Source organism: Pieris rapae, chromosome 6 (genome assembly GCF_905147795.1).
Source record: "Pieris rapae chromosome 6, ilPieRapa1.1, whole genome shotgun sequence".
In the NCBI taxonomy this organism is placed as follows: Eukaryota; Metazoa; Arthropoda; class Insecta; order Lepidoptera; family Pieridae; genus Pieris; species Pieris rapae.
Window position 1 is genome coordinate 9007416 of NC_059514.1, and position 23018 is coordinate 9030433.

General features: G+C 33.9%; 1 protein-coding gene across 7 annotated transcripts in view; it reads left to right on the forward strand.

The window, feature by feature from the left end:
* The first annotated feature begins 886 nt into the window (after positions 1 to 886).
* The window catches only part of LOC110992987 (serine/threonine-protein kinase minibrain), a 102583-nt gene continuing 80451 nt past the window's right edge, over positions 887 to 23018 (forward strand). For 3 of the 7 annotated variants that reach the window (XR_006750307.1, XR_002600172.2, XM_022259020.2), the window contains exons 1-3: positions 887 to 1942; positions 13620 to 13798; positions 14754 to 14855. Coding sequence is in view for 5 of the 7 variants with exons in the window: in XM_022259020.2 (XP_022114712.1) it covers positions 1879 to 1942; positions 13620 to 13798; positions 14754 to 14855 (345 nt within the window). In the remaining 2 variants the exon portion in view is untranslated. Of the gene's footprint in view, positions 1943 to 9481; positions 9836 to 13619; positions 13799 to 14753; positions 14856 to 23018 lie in introns of those variants that run through there. The other 4 variants (XM_022259021.2, XM_022259023.2, XM_022259022.2 and 1 more) reach the window with 4 other exon arrangements.

Consider the following 23018-nt stretch of genomic DNA (forward strand, 5'->3'; position numbering starts at 1 on the left):
ACGCATTAGAAAAAACAAGGTTAATCATTGAGTACAAACTAAGGCATAGAGTCTCTATTCATTAAAAAAGAAATAACCACAGAATGCCAAAATTTTTCATAGGAATGAAGACAGTTGATATGTTATTCAAATAATATATTATATGGAAAAAATATTCCATATACATATTAATCAAAGTGCAGTGCAGGAGCAGTAGCTCAGCAGACCATCGGACCTAATTTATTTTTGTTGGACTTAACTGCTTTACTTCACGTTGAAAGTTTCGAATCTCAGATTTTAGTTTCTAACTGACTATGCCTTTAAGTACTAGTGTTAGCTGTAATATTTATTAAAAATAACAATATTATTCATTTATTTACACTTCAGTACATTATACAAAAACATATACTGGTTACATAGATATTAATGTGCCATATAAATTAATTTTATTTATCAAATTATTAAACTATATTATCATTTAAATCCTGTCTTTATTTTTTGTCTTTATCAAAGAAAATTTTGAGAACCTAGTTAGTCTTTATGTTAGATATTAAGTTTTAGTAGATGTTTTAAATAAATAGGATATCAAGATACCTCAAGAGTTCAATTTATTGATGATTCTTTTTTAAACATTGATAATGTTAGTATTGGAATCTTAATGTCAAGAAATTTATATATTGACTCAAGCACTGACACAACGACAGTCGACACTTAGTTCTATTGTCTACGCTACTTGTTTACTAGATTTGTATTATTCTAGAAAAATATTAACATGTTTTAACATTATGTTTATTAGTATTTCAAATCTTTATTTAATTCAATAACCAGTTTTATTTAATAAAAAATACTGGCAATAATGTCAAATAAAAATGAAAACCATAGAGCGTAGATGAGTTCAAATGCTTGCTTTTGATACCATGGTAAAGTCTGCCATGTTTTGTCCTACTTGTCGCGCTTGATCAACGCGTTCGCGTATTCGGTTCCAAAACCAATAATTTACTGAATGTAACACGGGCTGTGCTTTGTTTACAAATAGTGTAGTTGATGACGATGTAATTGCAGTAGTGAATTTGTATTTTATCGACCAGTTTTTATACTTGTGTGTTTAAATGGAGTACTTCGCATAATTTCGTAAAATTTTGAAATCGTTCACTGGCTCATCTAAATAAAAGCCATGCAAGAAAAAAATCGTTAATCTTCTAGAATTGTTTTTATACGCAGTGTTTTATTATAACTGTGTGACGCAACCCACGTGCACATAATACAGCAAGCATTTCATGCATATTTGTTATTATTTTGTTCGCGGTCCGAGAGGTCGATTCGAGTCTGTCTGATTCGGATCGAAGAAGGCGAATCGCGTCGTCCCGTCTTGCTCGCTCCCGTCGCATTCCGTTGCGTTGAAATATTTTCATAATTTAAAATAGAAGAGTGATATTCGCGCGTGCATTATTGTTTTGGTGCGCAAAGAATAGAGGATAGCTGTTGTGGTGGTGTCGAAGCGCACGTGACGCCGGAGTGTTTGGGTGTCAGTCTGGTAGGGTTGGCGGGCGCCGGACGGCCGTGACGGACGCACGCTATTCGGTACAGTCCGCCTCAAGCCTGCAGTGCGGAGCGGTGTAGAGGTGAATCACCGCGCGGTGTGTTGATCGTGGTTATTTACTCGCGAGTGCATCGTTAAGTGAGTTAAACGGAAGTGCGAAGGCATGTGTGGCGCGGTTTGGCGCCGATGACAACGCCGTTTGAGGCGACGGCGTTTTGCCAGTGAGCGTGTGTTAGTTATGTTTCTTGGGTTATGAGTGTGTGACAAAGTTTAGTGTACTGAGGACACTGGAGCCCCTAGACGGAGTTGGGCCCGCCGGGGCGGCCCTGGTGCTTCTCGGGGCTCCGCACGAAGGCAAAATGGCAGCGTGGAATCGTCATCACCATTTCAATATGCTCATGGATGAAAATGCCAAAAACAAATGTAAGAAATTTTACATATTTAAAATGCTATTAACTAAAGAGTGAAGTATTAGAATACTGTATTAAAATATGAATTACTAAATAGTAATTCAATATTAATGCACTTTACAAGAATATATTACAGGTGCAAGACAATTTAGTTCTACAATTTATATGCTTCTTTAACATACTTAAAAAGAAATGGTGCAGTAGTAAGCTGATACAGCTTAATAACTTGTAAAAATTTAAAAGGGGTAGTCAATATACTACTTGTTTAATATTTATAGTTTAAAATTTAGCGGCAAATCATAATACAAAAATATTTGTATTATGATGATAATAAAGCTGCAGTTAAATATTAAAAATTATAATTGGTACTAAATATTACTTCACAAATTTAAATTTTATGTTACATGCATACTTGGTACAGATGAAGACTACCATAGTAAAGTAAAAAAAGCATAAAATGTATTATATTGCTAAATTCTATATATAATATATGTATGGATCTTTGGTTATATTCATAGTTTTATAGTATTAGTTGACTGCCAGCAGTCAATTTTCAGATAATTTTTTACTATTAAAGTTTGTTTAATAATCATGATCGTATATAGGAATTTATTTTAAAGGTTTTATTAATTTGGTGAGCAATTTTGACTAACTAAAGATACAAAGTTTATGGAAATTTATTTTCATGTTGTAAGCCTACTGATCACATGTAACATTGAATAAATGAAATTCATCTCTCTGTTTTCTGCGTCAGAATGTCCCAAACTTACAGTTATGATAACATATGTAGCGAAAAATTCAAAAATACTTACTCAATTAGGTAGATAATTCCAGATTTTTTTATGTCAGTAACAAATTCATGATAAATGGTATTTGGAATAGTTGTTTAGTTCATTATCAATATCCTACTAATGATATTTTATTATCATCTGGGAAAACCCGATATGTCTCATGTTCTAAAAGTTTTGTGTATTTATAAAAACTCCAGCTTCCTATCATTAAAAAAATTGTTTATGTGGGATATGGTGTACCAAAGGAGATAGGCTTCCTTCATAGATTTTTACCACAGAGAGCAGTAATCATTTGCCGTGTTGCATGTGTTATCCCATGGAAGTACGAGTGCAATAAGTAACCAAACCTGTAATATGTATAAATAGTTTTATACAAAAACATTTATTTATTATTTATTTATTTATTATCACTACATTTTTCTATCTTAACAGTAATTACTAATACAATAGAATTCCAAACATGTTGCTATTCTCCATGATTTTTTATCTAACATTTTTTTTCACATAAGTACATATGTATAACATAAACAAATTAACATTTAATTATATATTTATATATTATTTAGAAGACTACTATCCAGATATGTACTTATAACAAAAATAAAAAAACTTTAATGTTTTTTGCATGTATTAAGGGAACTTGGTGTAATTCAAGTCTGTATGGCAGTCATGTATTCCTGATTCAATTGACTCAACATAATTTTCCATTCTATAACCTCATCTGAACACAAGTGCAGGTGTATCTTTGAGTGTGTGTACATTGTTGAATGCACACATCCCTCGTACCTGTGGATATCTCTGCCCTACATCCCTTTGACCTGATTTCCACTGGCATTTGCGGAGGGTCGAGTTGTAAACCATATTACATGGTTCTTTTATATGCCTTGTATTTCATCTGGAAGTTACAATTACATATGAACGGCTTCCTATAATCATAATTGTTTAGATGCGGGTTTTTACTAATGTCTTCGAAAATCTTAAATAATTAAAAAATGCAATGTATATGCATAGTTATTGAGATCGGTACGTAAAGGTACACGGTCTTTTCGTTACTATCAAGGGCTATTGTATTGTATGGACCCCAAAAGTGGCGGCCCCTAACTCTTACCTAATTCTCGTGATCCCTGCATTGATGCTTTTATTAGATAACAAGATTTTTACGCCTCTCGCAAGGGGAGAATGTGACAATATTCAATTGGTACACAATTATTTTTATCACTGCAACAATAGCTTAGACTTAGCTTTATTACTTCATTTTATTTTTTGACAATACGGGCTAAGAACGGTACTATTTGTCCTTTGAGTTAAGTTAAGTTTTAAGTGATACTATGATTTGACTAGTTTTTACTAGTATTACAAATACCCGAAAGATTTTGATGAATATTCAGTAAGCAATTTTGGCATGTTTATAAATTGTGAATAAAGTTATGTACTGTATTACTTTTATTTAATTGAAAATTCATCGAGCAATTGGTTTCAGTTACAACACGAATTACATGTTTGCACAAATTCCATTCAACAGAACATTTGGGATTCTCGCTACCCACGCGTTTGGCACTTCATTTGAGGTAGTAACACGGGATTGAACTAAATAAAACGGAGATACTGCTCTCAATACCCAGTTTCCCTGAAATAGGACAGTGACTAATATTTTCATACATAACAAAGGAATAGATAGTCATTTTTTCATAATTTGTATGACATTTATTTCCAAAAAGACTGGTTTTTCAAACATAAAAAAATATATACAGTGACCAAAGCGGTGCAGAAATTAATAAATTAGTATCATTAGTATCTTTATTACCTACCCTCAAATGACCAGAATTAAGTTATCCTTCTTTGAGTGTAAATTTAAATAGACATTGTAACGTATACTAAATGTAATCTGTGTAATAAAATATAAATAATTATTATTACTAGGAGAACGACAAAGTTACACTCGGAAATTTATATACCTACTCCGGCGAGACCCTACCGATTAGAAAGTTACCCAGTAAAATACTGGCTAAGACTTATCTCTACGCAATTAAAAGGAATTGAGCTTTACCCCTGTCGACTTATCGTAACTTCGAGTTCAAGTTCAATTTATTTTTGTGGCAATTTTATGTAAATATTTAGGATTATTAGAAGCCAGCTGATATTCAAGACAAGGTAGAATTTGCAGATTTTATGTACACCACTTTTAGTCTACCGGTCGAATATGTTTTGCATAGTCTGAAACAAAAACAATCTCATATTTCACATGGCGGTTTATGAAGATGTATATCGAAAGCTGAGTTGCTCTAGTTGTGTGTGACGTCACGTAATGGAACACGATGCGAAGGATGACACTCTGTCGAAATCAACGGCTCTGCCGAAATCGTCGTTAGGCTCGCATTTTTGTCCGCAATCAACTTTCATTCACCGTCTGAATCTGAAAGCTGTTGCTATGCGGATGTCGGTCTGCTACTATTAAATCCAAGCGCTCGTGCACCGAGCGTCATGTAGATGATATCGTGTTTCGAAAGTTACTTGCTATAGTTTAGTATTTAGCCATTTCTCATTTCTGGTCATATCAGGACCCGGTTGAGTGTATTGTCTGTGACGTTATCTAGTTTAAGGTCCCCTTTTTTATATGATACTGTCCTATACGTCGATATTTTGATTTGAATATACCGCGGGTGTTGCTTTATCTTAGTTATACTATGTGCAAATTCCACCAATTTCCCCGTTTATTAGAGCAGGAAGTAGTAGTATAGGATACGCTTTACAATATGTAGCTAGAGCGCGTAGCCGTTAGGTTTTTAACGGTAACCATTTAAGTGGTCATATCTCAGAAGCGGTGAAGTCGGGCGGTCATCAGTGAATGGTCACCTTTCTCCGACATACAGTCTAGACGTTTCGTCTTCGGCCTGTGAATGAATTCTGCATTGGAATGCGGAACAAATTTTATCGAGCCCTACCTGCAAGTGAAACTGTTTCCGATAAGTAATAAAGCTTTTTAAATCTCCCATATAGGGAATGTAGGCTAAATTTTTGTTGGACTAATGAAAAGCTAAATAAAAGGCGCTCGTAGTGTTTAATTTAAAGGTAATACTTATGTCGTGATCACAATATAAGTAACCAGTAACTCCTTTTTGCTTTACTTTAAATGTATGGTAATAAAAATTTCTTAATTTATATAAATTGTAAATACCAATCGGCCGCGAACTCAGACTTCCGCGACACTTTTATTTCCGTAAACAAAACAGACTCGTATTGTTAAATTATGTCTTGAAAACATTTCACGAAAATTATGTAGCTGGAACAGTTTGTGAAATGTTAATTGATATAGTCTTACTTAAAATCTTAATACCTTGAAGGTAGTATGAATAGAAGAATTTTAAATATGTTCTTACATAAATTATCTTTATGTATATACTAGCATTCATAATTCGTAAAGATTTTATTTGATGGTTGCCACACTCATTGTATTTTGTTATCTACATATAATTCATCGAGTCTGTGATATTTTCTCTATGTGAGGGAATTTGTGTTACCTATGTTGCGTTAGGTAGAAACATACTCCACGTGGAACTCACATGTGCAGTATTCGCGGTAAGTTTGAGAAGCGGATATTATAACCGGCCGGACTGTATCCATATTGTATGTAGTATTATGGATCTAGTTAACTTAGATGTGATATTATTTGTACTTAATAAATCTACCCAGGTGTTCGTAAACGCATGGCCCGAACTGAAAAGTAGCACAATTAAATCTTTTAGTTTATAAGGGATATTAACATGATTCATATCATAACCCTATCCTATAACAATATTGCTTCGAACCTCAATTTTGTAAGTCGAGCAAAAGGTACCAACACCGTAGTAGAAATCATAAGCGTCAATCTTTGATAGACTAGTAAATCGCGTGATTTTATTTAGCCCCGCTGGATTACGTTTGACTCGAATTTTCCACCTGTCACGTAGACGGAATAAAAATACTTAGTTAAGTGTTTATTATAAGGTGCGTTGTTGGCCGAGTGTGACGACTCAGCCCTAAAGTGCCCCTCGGTGTCAACGACCGGCCGCGAAGGTTTTTGCGCTGGCAACGGTGGTTTTTAATAAACTGAATGAGTATGGAAAGTAACTAAACAAATATGGTCCGGCCAATAAACGTTTTGAATATTTATTGGTGTCATGGGGATGACGTGTGGCTAAGATTACTTTTTCACGCCCACACTTGTTATATGACAAGCAAATTATTTTATTGGGTTATTTTGGTTACATTAATGAAAAAATATAACCACATACGTCATGCAGACCTTACGTCAGATTTTTTTTAGTATAGAATAATTTTAGTTTAGAAAAAGAAGAAACAAAAAGCTGCTTTCTTTTTATTTCGAGAAGTAGCGGGTGTGCCAGTCTAATACAATAATGACAGGGTATTTTTCTTGAATACTAGATTCTCTCAACCTATTTAATGCCTACGTGCTTTTTGTGCCAATCGATTCGTTTATCCTTCAGTACCTTGTTATTTTGTGACCTTCACAGTGAGTGTTCATTGCCCTGTCGATACGAACAAGTACTCACAAAGGTAGAAAAATATGATAATTAGTGAACATGATACTTATTTTTAATATTTAAGTTGAAAATATCAATACTATATACTTATATGGTTGTTGTACTTAGTCAATTTTTCTTTCTTACTGTAGCTTTCTGCTTACGAAGTAAGATTTTAATGAAACTAATCTAAATTTCAGGAAATGAAATTTTAAACTCGCTCATAGGTAGAATGTTAATAATGTTGATTGCGCGTTGTCTGGAAGAGATTGCTTAACTAATTAGGAATTATAATTAAATATTATTTTAGTAATACCCGGTGAGACAGATTTGAGAAGTGGGTATGTTATACTGATTCGTATATACAATTTTTAATAATGCAAATGAAATAAACATAAGTTCGCTCTTATCATAATATAATATGTGGAAATATAAAATTCTCCATCCCAACTGGCCTCAACGTCATTGACCGCCGGTTTTTGCAGGCAATCGCCATCTTACTTATCTAGAGCACAACACCTACATACTTTAAACATGAATTGCTTTGACTCTATATATTCAGTGATCATTAACTTTATATTTATTTAATTCCCAACCAATACCGGCTCCATGGATTTGAAATACCGACCAAAGTTTTAAATCCTATGATTGTAAATATTGTAACCTGTAATGATAATGTGTAGTGATGCTAGTATTCGTGACGTTAGTAGTTATTCAAATATATGTAATATATGTTTTTCTAAGTGGTCACTGAAGCTTTTTACACAATAGTTTATAAAATGACGAATCTCACAAACGTTTTTTGTTTATTTTGAAGCAAGTACTTCTTAAAGCTTTTTTAGCAATTGATATTTCGTCGAAACTAAAACAACTGAGAAACGTGGTGCAATTTAAACGTTCAGTTACAAAACGTACCGCATACCTCCATCCGTTTCATTATAATTTCTGAGAATTGGTTTTTCCTCTTGACGGTCGGCGAAAGCTTGTTAAGAGCGCGCTGACCGAATTTGTCTACTGTCACCTAAGCTACAATAGCGAAGTCATCAATGATCTAATTTGTGTACGATAACGGCGCGAGAGCAAGCGCGATGTTTTCGCGCGCACCCGTCGGGCCTCGGGTTAACGGCCAGACGCGGCAAACGGCCGTTAAACCAGACGGGGGTCCGCGATCTGCAGTTAGATTTGCTCATCTATAGTCTGTGGTCTATATTGTCTAGCTTAAGTAAAATTTATCAATTTGTGAATTACATTTTTAGGAGTAGTAAGTAAGCTTTGGTCTATAATCGTTATTGTATGTTTAAATAATATCACAATAAGTAATAAAATTGTAAATGAAAATAATTATTAGTGGAGGTTTCACGTGTTTATGCTACAATACCGGCGCCCCGTTGCTATTAAATCTACTCGATGCATTATTCTTTTAAGTGCTTAATAGAAAACCTACTGAATTATTCACAATTCGAAGACAGCTAATGAAAGCTTGCTCAACAAGACGCCGTCGGTCGATATGTAAAGAGATGAAATCTATTCCGGAATAATGTGTTGGTGGGATTGTTTACGCTACGGCTTGGGATTTTGTCGTAGTTCGCTACCCGTTTTGCCTTTAGTTTGTTCAGAAGATCAGAGGGAACGTGCACACAGGTGGAATGAAGCTTCGAACGTCTGCAGCGGTGCTTTTTCATTCTTTGTTTGCGTCGGGGATTTGCATACAATCGGAGAAATTGCGTGGCCACTAGCGGGGAAAAAGGAATTTGTGTTTCATGCATATGACTCCGGAGGCTCCCTTTTTAATACATCCAGCGTCATAGAATTCGTAATAATCCCGTTCTATCGATGCAATCCTTTCATGTGTGACTTTCAACTTTCGAAATATTAAAATTTCTACTTATTACTTGTAGGTCTTATTGTACGATTTCGCTGTTTCAGAAACTGAATAGATTATATACAATATATATATTAAAGTATAATTATAATAAAATATATATTAAAGTATTTATTGTGTAGGGTATTTACATATAAATACATAGGTTGTTACATATAAATGTGTAGGAAATATTTTTTTAAGTTCTGCAAAACACGATACCCGCCCGACGTAGCAACGCGCATAATTCAATTTTGATTCTAGTATCGATAAAATCACAATCGGTCAGCGAAGTCTGGCGACATGTTTGTCATCTGAATCACGTGGCCTTCCGCCCGTTTATTACTTACTAGCGTCGAGTTGACGCGTTAGTTGCGACGGATGGTTTGCGCCGCGCGCCGGCATACCTTTCTTATCGATATTGACGTATTACACTCACAACATCGCCACGTGTATATAGTTGCACAACAATAACACGCGGGACGCGACGCGCAAGGACGCACCCAAACAACTATTCGATATCGTTAAATATAAAGCAAAGATGCCACAAGCACCGACCATCTCAGATAGCATCGGGCTGATTGAAGTGCTTCTTTGTTTTAATACAGTGTGGCCTGATCTCAGTTCCCGAACCAATTGATTGTGTTCAGTGATAAGTCTTTTGTTCTGATTATTTATTGTACCTATATCAATTTGTTTAGGGATGTCTATCAACGATGAAAACAACGATCGAAGTAAGTTGTCTACTTGAGCTTCACGACTTATTGTTAATTTATAATATACATTGCCACAATTTAAACAGATTGTTTAACCTCTTAATAAATAAACTACAAATTCGTTTTCTAGCATAACTTTGAATAATCTGTTAGACATTTGTTTGCCAATCACAGCGTTGTTTGAATTCCAACCGGAACAAACTTACCAATATATTGCGTCATCGTACGAGTTATCAAAGAGATAAACGGCCTCTAAGTTTTGTCGTCAAAATTTAATATTCGACTATCGACTAAGAATAGACGCAATTCCTGTTAATGTTCGATAAAACTTGCCTGGCGTGAAATTATTCTACGGAAAACTGCATTTGCGGTACGTAAATAGCAAAACGGGCTATCTTGAGCCTCCCACGCCACCGAGTAGTCACATTCCTCACATACCTACCACAGGTTGTCGGCCGGCACCGCGGCCGGTTTCAAACGGCCTGCATTGGTGACGTAGCAACTCGCTCGTTCGTCGGCCCGCGGTGTGCCAGCATCGCGTGACCCATTCAGCCTCCCTCCATCAAAGCCTTTTAGATCCGGCAGGGGGAATCCCACTAGTTGCCCGCGGCTCATGGCATAATGGACGGCGAACTGCGCAGTTTGACTCTAATCGCTACCTACTTATTAAAAAGATTCTTTGCGCTCACGTCACGCGTATTGAAATTAACTTCAATTTTATTTTCTTGTATTTAAAGTTTACTTAACATTTTATATAAATAATGTAAAAATTAAAGTTTTTAAACACATTGTTTTTAAGTACTTAAGTAATGCAAATTTTCTTGGGTACCTAATAGATTGGTTTGTGAATTGATGATTTTATAATGTAAAATATCTAATTGTTTATTTGGTCATTTAGTTTGTGTAAATTTCATTCATATAAATGGTAATAACTTTCACACATGTTTATCGTATCATAATTACAAAGTAAACATTCCTTACTGCGTGTATTTACACATGTAAGTCTTAATTACTAACATCCGGAATACATATACTTATTAATCAATGAATACCGAGAACGACCGCAATAAACGTTACTTGTAAGATAATTCAATAATCTTTACGATTTTGGCTGGAAAAAATTTATGTCGATAATTAAGAAGACTTTAAAATAAGTGGATTTAAAGTGTAACTAAATTTCAAATAGATATTACTTTATTATTATTTATTTATTGGTATCTAATATAAAAAGTTAGCTAGTTAGTTAGATGGTCGCTTATTGTTGATATTGTCGGATTTATTGGATAATAAACAAATCAAATAGCACAATATTTTTTTAAATATCCTGTTGGAGTTGTTGACTTTTTACACAATTGTATAATTGTAAGTGAAGATTTTTAATTTGTAAAAATTAATTTTTGCGTGCTTATAGCCTATCGCACTGATTATTATCGATACTATGATGTTGGTAAAAGCAATTAAAGCAAATATATTATGATTACGTTCAACATAATCAGGACATCAAAACAGTTTTTGTTTGAATGAATGTTTATTTTCAAAGATTTCATAAAATCAATGGAGATTTTGCTCGATCATACTTATTATGACCTAACAGAACTTGACAGTCATCTTTATGAGGTTAAGCCGTGTACACACAGCATTACAAGTTATCTAAGAAGAAGTTTACCATAAAACATCGTGTAGTCTGTTATGTCAATATTTTATTTATAATGCGATCGAATTTTAAAACCTGCTTATATAAAACAGTGGTGTATAAAATAAAACCCATTACTAAACTTAAAGGTAAAAAATATTGTGCTCATGTAAAAAAGATATAAAAATTTCTATATGAACGATATATAATTAAAAAAAAATTATCTCATATTTTTTTCTTATAGTATGTGACTAGCCTTAGTTAACGTAACGCATTCTAACGACGCAGTAACGATCACATGTTGGTTAGCATGCTCTTCCTAAGCGCACGCGACTCGTGATCACGATGGAAAGCCTCTCGCAGCCTCTATTGATTTTATTCGGTACACTGCGTTGACATTATGTAAATACTTGTATTAAATTATACTAGACTCTGGCGATCTTTTATACTTAACATTCAGGGGTCAGTATCTTCTATTTTTACTTTAAAATATTTAGACAACTTTACTGTATAAAAACCGAAAAGTAATGCGTATTGCTCAATACTGTATGTATATTAAATACAATGTATATAAATCTTATATTAAAGATTCCTATAATAAAATATTGCCTGAAGGCCAACTGATGGCCGGTGTAGAATGAAAAAACTATATAGATATTAAATGAATTCATTAAATTTATAATCTAATAAGCTGTAAGACACGAAGTTTCAAGACGTTGAACGAACTTTTCGTCCCGACAATACTCCAAACGTTGGTATGAAATGTCACGTTGAACCAGACTGTACATAAATAACGGAGAATTAACTTGTCTGACCTCAGTTCGTGTCATTACGTGTGAAATGTAAAAGTGATTCATACTCTGTGCTTTACTGAAAAATATTCTATTTGTATGGAAACTAAATGGCTTGAATTGGCTTATTAAAATACAAATATATTTTTTTAAATTTTTGTTACCATGTTGATTTAAATGATTTGAAAGACGTCCTACCTTACCGTCCACATTTTAATTTAAATAAAAGCAGTTTGAAATTGGGTGTCGCGCCTAGTAGTCGTACGTTCCAATTTCGGCTATAAACTATTGTTTTTTTATGTAGCACTTGCACTTGCTCGTATGGTTAAAGCAAACATCGCAAGAAAAGCATTTCTTAGTAAAAAGGACTACCTATCACAAATTTTCACAAAACGAAGTTACAAGACTAAATAATCGAAGTTACAATAAAATTGCCAGAATTTTATTAAATAATAAGACAATTTTCATATTGTCTGAATATATATCAAGAGCATACATGTGTTCAAACTTAAAACACGGATAGTTGTCTCAGAAATTCCGATGGAAACCTAGGAATACTTGGTGATTTGTTGTCAGATGTATGACGAAGTTTGCTGGGGATTTATACTTAACGTTAAACCTGACTTACATGTACGTGAATGTTAGAACTAAGATGTAAAGTTAATTATGTCTCCTTATGAAATATTTCCAATTTTTCTTAGAATCCTACACAACCCTTTTTGCTAGAAATATACTTTGCCCAAAATTAAAGACGTTAAACATTCGAATGACGCCGAGAACAATAAAAAATATGACCAAAATACATTTGTTTAATTTTTCTCGGAAAACGAACTTGTTTGCGAATTCTGTGAGTCATGTGTAGGTGGGCAAGGTGACTTGTAATATGGTAATTTTTTCTATGACACAGGGTTGATTGACCATACATAACGTTCTTGAATGGTTTGGAGTAAATAAATTATTCAGGATTTAATTTCTTTATTTGCAATTTGATACAACAATACTAAATTTTTTATGTTAACTAAATTCTCAATACATTACATATGTATTGATGATATGATCTTTGATAGAAATTAATTCAAATTGAGTGAGATCGAATGAAAGAACTAAAAGGAAGAATGAATCAGGTCTAACAAAATCCAGTTGTGTTGTAATGCATTGTTACTCGTGCTTAGGTGTAGAAAGTGGTCATAGAAATATCGCTTGACCATTAAGCAATACTTCCTATTGAGTAGAATAACTGGGTGAAATTAAAATTGTTTTCTATTTGGCACCGTCGAAATATTTATCTGTTCATACTACTTAAATGTATACTAGTACTTAATGCACATATATTATGTGGCTGTATGACATTTCAAATAATGTAAATTGTTTGTTTCAGTGGGTGTTGTCGGCGGCGGCATGCCTGAAGCCGCCGGCGGCGAGAGGCGGCATGTGCCCCTCTACGGCCGACTCGTTGCTGAGGATCAGCTGGCCTCCATGAGCGCACCTTCGGACATTCAGGTGAGCGCCCCCGCGCGCAACCCAAGAGCTTTCCTGCGCTACCGTATCCCTGTCCAGGTAAATGACGCACGAGGCAGTTCGGGCATTTCATAACTGATGTGTCTCGATACTAACTATGGCTAGGCACGCGAAAAGAAATTTAACGTCTTTAAATTCAAACAAAACGCAACTAGGAAGATTATGTGGAAGTGGCGAAGCGAGAAGCACTTACAAATTTTTATATTTGAACGGAATAAGAAAATCTCCGAAAAGTGTAAAAACTAGAAGTTTATTTCTGATGAAAAGAAAGTAGGTTGGCATCATCACCTACTCAAGTGTAGTAGTGTATGTCGCAAGTTTTTTCATAGGACGTTTCAAGTAGTAAAATGCGTACATACTAAGAGAGGGTCATTAACGCCTCCAGCTACACATTATGCGCGGCTAAATAAATTATCCACCTTGAGTGTTGCTAATTGCGTACAACTTAGTTCTCTCAGCGAAGGGTTAATGTACTGGCGAAAACCTTAAGAGGCCCCACTTTTAATATTGCAATGTCATAAGACGTTTTTTTTTACAGATTTTAAAACAAAAATTTGAAGGGAAGCTTCAAATTAACAATAAACGAACTGTCTCGTGTTAATTCACCGATTGCCTTGTCATATGTGAGAATTTAAAGTTCTACGACAACTTCGCTATTTAACAAGTACATACGCGTTCATATTGCACGTTTCATCTTTTATTCACCCCTAGAGTTTTTGTTCGATCTATCATCCATTCTGTAAAGTATTTATTCTTATCGCTTTTATTTTTGCCTGTACTTCTTTGTGTTGCGTTTGTTTTTATTTTTAGCCGACTTCAAGGATGGGGTTTATTCCCAATACTCTAATGTGACAGAAATTCAAAATATTTTACTTTTAATCCTTTAGAATTGATTTAGAAAATTAAATTTAAAAAAATTATATTTATTAAATATTTGAAGTCGGTTTTGATTGCCGCTCCGCCTGCAACTGATGGTCCGTTTTCGTATCGCCAGGCTATGCAAGCGCGGATACCACACCACTTTCGAGACCCTTCAACGGCGCCTCTACGGAAACTCAGTGTGGACCTAATCAAGACATACAAACACATAAACGAGGTAAGCATAGTTTTAAGTATATCTGTGGAACATAAAGTATTAAATACTTATGTGACACATTTGAGTGACGAAAACTGCGACTTTTAATTTAGATCTTAATTCAGTTAGCTAACTATCAGCTACTCAGCAACCATTCAGAGCAGTTTATTAGTAATATCTTCATTCCAATATCTAAATAAACAGGACAATGAACGCATGAATAATCCTTGTTTGTACTCTTCACCCCTATGACAATTTGAGTGTATTTCAGGAAACATCAATTGAAACTGAAAGCCGTCACGTGCATTTCTATTTTTAGATAGCTTGCACGTGTCTTCAGTTAATCGATATATGATTTATGGGACGCGTCGAATATATCGTCTATATATATTTTGTAACAAAAATCTTATATTTATATCAAAATGAGCGTAACGATAAAAAAACTTAACTTTAGCTAAAGTTTAGGAAACTTTTCTATCGTTCTTTCTTCAGCTATTAAATGCCGATGTTGCTCTACTACGTATGTATAAGGCCGTCTTTGTATTAAAACCGTTATTTAAAATAGTTATATGTTTGTTTACATGCCATCTGCGTATTTCCAATGAGCAAGTAATCATTTATTGTTTACTTTGTCATACACGGAAATTGTGTCGCCCTTGCCGCCATTTTCGCCTTATTGCTTCAAGGGACTTTACATTTCCGGTAATTGTGTAAGTTTCCAAGTGGCATTGTAAACGATCGCACTTTTATTTTCATTTTTTTAGTGCCGCGATGTTCAAAAAATATATGGTGAAATTCAATACAGCCCTGAGGCTGTATATCTGAATATAAGGCATAGTGTCCGCGGCTGTGACCTTTATCCACGTGGGAGTGTATTTTATTGCTGCGTAGGACGCCTGGTGCGCATGAGCGCTGCGTCATTCGCCTTCCACGTACTTCTATGTTTGATCCCGGGAATTGCACTAAAGCTCTCGAACACAATTACTTCGGTCCATATTAGTATTATGAGGAAATGAGACGATAAAGGGTGACAATAGTCTGTTATCGTTCGAGGAAGTTTTTGTAACATAGGACTTACGTATTAATCTACTTCGTAACTGGATGGTTTGATAAGAATCTAGTGTATTTGACTTTAAAAGGAATGTTTGGTGTCCTAATTACAATATCTATAATAATACACTATCAAGATTTGAAGATTATTTTACTCAATTGTGAATTTTTAAAGGATGTTATAGATAACATATATGGATAAATACAAACATATCGTATTTCGTCGTTAAAATAAATGCATATTATGCCTAAAATATAGGTGCTCAGTTGTATGTATCGTTATCTTATCGTTTTTTAGCCTCGTGGGCTTTTCCCTCTGAAGTTTATTTATAAACCTTTATAATTAGAGTATACTATTTGCGTCTGTATGGCCGCATTGCCCTAAATGGATTTTACTATGACGTCGTGTGCAATTGAATTGAATTTATCACGTGAGACGTCGGTGTCTTGATTTTTTTACCTTACATAGGGATTTACCTTAGGTAGGTTTTTAAAAGCTGGTTCATTGCTACAAAACAGTTGTCAAATGCAAATAGATTCTGTGTGTAAAATCAAAAAGGCTTAATTGTGCCTTTGTTATAGGCGGACGTGCCACACTTGAATGTATACATTCATAATAATTTTATTATCTTTCATTCTAATTTCTACCGATGTTTATGTCACTTACACGTCATTGCTTATTATAGTATCATTTATTGTTTTAATTTTACAGACGTCTAGAAAACAATGGTTCTATATATGCTTGATTCATTTGTTTATCATATTCTAATTCCTGTCCAAATTATGAAAGCGATTAATCGTAGAACTGAGCTTTAAAAGAAATAGTACGTTTCCAGTTTCCGCGATCGATGGGCGTGGGTAGATGTTATTATCTCAAGGTACGTGGGTGTTACACGATTCATTTTCATATTACTTTCCATAAATAACTTGTTGTAGGTTTATAATTAGTTCTTTACGAAATTGTAGGTGAATGATTCTTGAAAGATTTTGTAGATAACGACGCCATTCCGCCATTGGGAATTTTAAAACTTCAAAACTTCAAATTATATTGCGATCGTATTTGTAAAGAGTATTAATTTGCCACTAACTTTGTTACTATTTATTTATCTCTTTAATTGACGGTCATGAAAGATAATAAGTATAATTTGTGAATGTTACAATTATTATTTTTGTGTATATTTTTATAGTGAATTGCATTCTACTGTAAACTTTTACCGATCGGTTATTAATACCATTTTGCGGTTGTATTGCCGAGTGATTGGTTTCAAATAACTTGTTTGCATCATGTGGGGCAAATCGTTGACAACGCTGATGAAATATTTTATTATTGCAATAAAAATTTATGGCACTCGTTTTTCAGCGAAACTAAAGTGAATTTGACAAGTGCCTTACATATATCAAAATGGACGAAAGTGAAACTTTCGTTATTTTTTGTGTCCGAGGCGGTACAAGCGTATAACATAAGGATTTTTCTCGGTTCCCGTTGTCTTACAAAAATAACGTTTACAGAATATAGGAAATAAATATTTTAGCCTATTAATCTCTATCTTGTATAAGTAGGTTGTTTGATTGGTGCATCAACGCAGCTTGGTTTATCCATTTCGGTGTTTTACAAACAATGAAACCTTATTAGGTTTTTTGTGGTTAACCTTATGATCTCTTTTAATGATCAAATTGCAGAGGGCCAAAAACTTTTGAACGGTAATATACGTTATGAGATAAAAAGTATAGAACATAGAAAACTTATTTTTCACCTTCTGTATGAATATTAAAGTTAACTGAATTGCATGAATCGTAATGACTCTGAGTATGACTAAGTCTATTGTAACATCAATATTAAACAGATGAATAATTTACAGTTTTGCTAGCCCATAGGCTAACTTATGCTAAAGTAAAAGATTCTGTTTGGATCAATATCGCAATAGAGAAGGCAACTATTAAACCAAGCTTTGTCTGAAATAAAGAATACAGAGAGAGTTACAGTGAGAAGCTGTCGCCACTGAAGCAACCAGTTTGCACCACATGCAATAGACGACAATGAGTAACATTTGTGGGCGAAGTTTCGCAAGTCTCTGTTGCGATTCGAGTCAAGGAGAGCTCGGATCAATATTTATAGTTCGGTTACTGACTCGAGATTGACTGACCCCGTTCTGTGATAGAGATTTATCTGTTTTATTATAATCTGTGAGCATCCTGTATTTACATTGAATATGGCAATTTTACCTATGTCACTTCTTCGTTCACTTGTTTATATTTTAACATTTTACATAGATAAATGGTTCTGAAATTGCTTTTGAATTATTTTTCAGTCGTAGTATGACACAAATAATTATGTTTATATTTTTTAATTAGGTTTATTTTTATCCCAGTAATCCTCCTTAGAAACGTTCGTATAACATGTTTTGCATCCCCCCTATAAAACGCGGTATTACCCCCTATAACGCGGATATTGCTCTGGGTATATTTCTGTAGTGTGAAATTTATAATGATTTGTCAAATCCATAGTAAGTTTTGCATACCTTAGAACTTGTATCAATGGAGCTATAAAATTAAACTAAATAACTTAATTAAATTCGTGTTCCTCTGTGGTTTTACCAGTATACAAGGCATTATGGAAAGGGGGGGAAATTACTGCATTTGAAAAATCGCTTTTCTGTCAAAATATTATTTCACTACAGAAAAATTTTAAACATATGTACTTAATATAGTACCAAATATAAAAAAAATTACTGTAATAAAAAAAATAATGTATTATTTGCATCATATGATCAAAGTCCACGAGTTCGGTCTTGAACTACTGTTAATTGGGCTATCTACGTATGTTTCGCAACATAGTTTATCGCCTTGTCAAACTTTTCACACTTGGCAATATTAGTTCTATAAATAAACTGTCTGGTGATGTGTATATTTGAACTAATATTTTTAGCCTACTCTTGCGACATCGATAAAGTACTGACAATAGTGTTTTATTAACCAAGCGTACAAATACAAAAATTAAATAGTGTTGTCTTACTACTTTAAGAGTATTAATAAATATGTTTTTGTGTATACTTGAGTCAAGCAACACATTTTTTCTTTGTTGCGTCTTCTACTTCTAAATAATTAATTACTTAATCTATTGTGCTATTTTAATAAGTAGAACTTAAAATATTGATTACAGATTAGTACATAAATCACTAATCGTGTTCGCAGGTGAACGAGTTTTATCGTAACAGATTCCCATATTATGCAACAATAGCAACAATAACACATAACATAACGTTTTTCTGGTGCATCTTTATCACAGTTTTCACACGGACATTATCAGATGTTAAGTAACTTTCCCAATGCGCCTGCGCAGTACGCTTTCGCCTTGTACTACTACATTGTGCACGCAACTATCAGCTGTTTATGTTGCGATCTGTGATTTCTCTTGATGATTTACAGTGCATTGCGAACTCGGGAGGCAACTAAGGTGTATTAATTGGCTCGGTTTTATTAATATTAACCTAATTATTAAATTGATTTCTTTCTTTCGTCTCATCGTATTAAATAATAATAAATTTACAGTCGAATAATATTATTCTAACTTAATAGATATTTTAGTGGTGATTTGGTTTGATTTTCGTCTTTAATATGCGATAAACTTGATAAATTTAAATTTGACTAGTAAGGTAGTAGTTGTACGTGACATAATAACGGAATTAATAAGGTTGATTTTATTTTTATTTACTTACGAGTATTTATCGACGACGACTAGTACGACCTCAGTTTCAATGCTAAACGTTTTTGACTAGTAGTTTTGAGGCAGCTTATTTAGCGTACAAAGTACCTTCCTGCCGTTTGTACGCCTAGATCTTTAATACAATGTATTTACTGCAATGAACATCTAAAAATGCGTTTTTAGTTTTAATCATGTAGGTCTAATATCCGCGATCCTAAATGGTGTATAACGGTCCAGTCTCGGTATGGTATGGTTAGTGTTAGATCGACACTTAAACTCTTATTGTGACAACGTTGTGCCCTAAAGCCCTGGCTAACAAAACCAGCCTCCTTCCAGAAGCACAGAAGTCTCCTCCTCTGAGGATTTCTGCTGTTTGGCCACAGCCTTGCATTCCATGAGTACGTGGATCGCTGTCAGTGTCTTTGTAGTTCACTAAACAAATACTTGAAGAAGCACGGGATAAAAAAAGTAAATATAAAATCTTGTTTCTTAATCTCATCTTTAGCGCTAAGTATTACTCATGTATATATCAATCTGTTTGACATGCTGGAGTCATACTTGGCGCTAACTCTCCTTTCTGAATCTCACCCTTAGTCTCAAGTCATAGAGTATAGAATGTCTCCCTTAGAGAAAACTTGCTTAATGCAATTTTTATAGGTGTAGGCGTCATGTAAACGACACGTGTTAGGTTGCATAAACTAGGTAACAAGTACGTACAAAGAATAATGACCGACATTTTATTTACAAACGCCGCCTTTTTCGTCACGCTCCGACCTATTTTGCTTCGGTTTTATTTTCCGTATTTACAATTTCATTCAAAACTTGGCCCGATACAATTTCGAGGTTTGTATAAAATTAATTTTGAACGACGAATATTTTTTTGTTGTACAAAGTTTGTAGAACTTTTTAGGGATTAAAGTCTTCTAATTTATATCTACGGATACTCAAAATCTACAGAAATGAAATTTTAAAAATAGAGATTCTCTTATATTCATAAAATAACCGAGAGATTTTTGTATGTTTGCCATGAGTAACTGAATAAAAACGTTATGGTGAAACATTTTCTGTTAAATTCTTGGAATTGTTTATACGGCCTACTTGATACAAACTGTTTTTACCTTAACGGTAATCATCGGTACGATGCAAGTCGAGTAATGTGAGTCAAGGTAAAGACGGCGTCATTTGTTACTAGATGTTACTACCCAGATTATGGCAACATCACGCAGGCTTCTTATAAACTTGGAAGCTTCCGTCTTAGTTGTTATATTAGTAGATAATTCGTTTTTAAACAGTAGCTATTCACTCCTTTTCCGTTTGGTTTTAATCATTGATATGAAACAGTCGAAATAGTGACCCCACTCCTACGTTTTCGTGAGAAAGACCTGCGTATTGTAATAAGGGTTTTTTTTTGTATTAGAATTCATTATACATACTTGTTGTACGTTAACGTTCTTTTAATGACGATTTTTGGAACACCAAAACGATGACATTTGTGTAACACCGTGATGTTAAATCTGGTTTAATGTGTTTGGTTTGGTGCTTTTGTATTGTTTGAATTTGTTTTTGTGTTTTTAGTTTCAGGGCTGGTTAAGGTTTTTGTTTTTGCTACTCTTGTTTATGCGATAATGAAAAGAAAACGCGGAAGTTGAGATGGTAAGAAGTTTTATGAGATACCGGAAGATAATCTAAATAAGGATATGTAAATTATAAACTGCAAGGAATCGCTATTAACATTCCACGCGCTATGATTAATTATTTGTTTCTAAGGAAACTGTGGTGTTGTATTTTTATAACCAGCAAATTGCGTGCGAAACGTTTAATGTGTAACGACCATCATTAAAAAGCAAAGTGGCAGATTTTACGATCAAATAAAGTACTAACGTAAAAATAATTGTTATTTTCCTATTGTGACGTAATGTTGTACATATTCACTGTAACCTTAAACTAATTAATTAATGTTTAATGTGAATGCAATAATATTTCCACAAAAAAACTAAGGCCGCCTGCGCGAGCCAGACTATCCGTGCCAAGGTATCCGCCATTTTACTAATTGCGTGTTAAAATTTACTTGACACTCAACCTTCGTTTCACATAACCAATTAAGGAAGGCCCCTGGCGCAACAATCGACGCTTCGACTGGTAGTGAATGGACACGGACCAAGTTATTCTGGCCCTCTAGTATGATTTACTCGAAAACGTTAAACTAAGACGTTATTTCTCAGGTGGTCTATACAGCCTTGTCACAGTTAAATGTATTGAAAGTTTTCGCGGGAATGGGGACGCGGTGTTTCGGTTGTTTTTTGTTTCATTAATTAATTGATCGGATTTTTTTCGGCTTTCTTTATTCTGTTAGGCTGTCCATGTAAAATTACGTATTAGATCTTCCTTATAAGGTTTTAAATAATTCATACTTATTTTGTTCAGTACAGTTTTTGTATTAAAACAGGTGTTAAATGTAGTAACATTCACTTGCATGTAGGTGTACCTTTGATCTTTAGACCACTTAAGGGGTCGAACAACAAACAGGTCAAAGGTTAAAGGTGACATCAGTGTTGAGAGCTTGAAATACATTGAAGTCCATTTCCTAAATTAAATCTCACCTTTTCGACTGATCTGTAGTTGAAATTTTGACACAGTTCGCACTGCTTTGAATGTTATTAAAAGCTGTATGGAAATATGCCAGTCACCGATAGTTTTTACTTCGTCATGGTTGCTATCGGAGAAGAATATATTTGTAAATTGATAAACATTAAATTGCATCTTAATCTCATATTTTTTAGTATAAATTATATTACACATTAGTAAATGTAAGTTATCAAAGTGAAGTGCTTCATTTATTTAGTGATTTAAATGTGATTATAGTGATTTCACAATAAAGATACAGTTACTCACAGTAGTTCTCTCTCAAAAGTTGATCAGAACATAGAAATCTTTTTATTTTAAATAAGGTTCTAAATAAAGGCTGGACAACTGAAAGTTTTATGTACTATGATTTAATGGTGTTTGCAAATGCAATGTGTGTTGTGTCCACAACCTGACTGATAATAAAAGTGTATCAAGGAGACAGTTGAGTAACGCCTAAGGCATGATAGGTAACTGAATTAAAATTAATTCAGTAATATTAAATATAAAATTATTACTTAATAAAAAATTATATATGATATACAGCATACAATAATACATACAACTCTTAATTTTCATTATTTATATTTCAAAATTAACTCCTATTTTTAATTTGCCGACCCAAAATTCTCCCGCCATCACTGCTACCTACCAATACCGGCTTTTATTTTAGTTATTGTATACAAGATGTTGGTGTGGTGGAAACACAAACTCGACAGATTAAACTTGTCGAGACTTTTGGTTTCTTCTGGCAGTATGGCTAAAGTGTGATGATCTTTAGTTGGTTGAGAATGGACTTAAAAGATAGC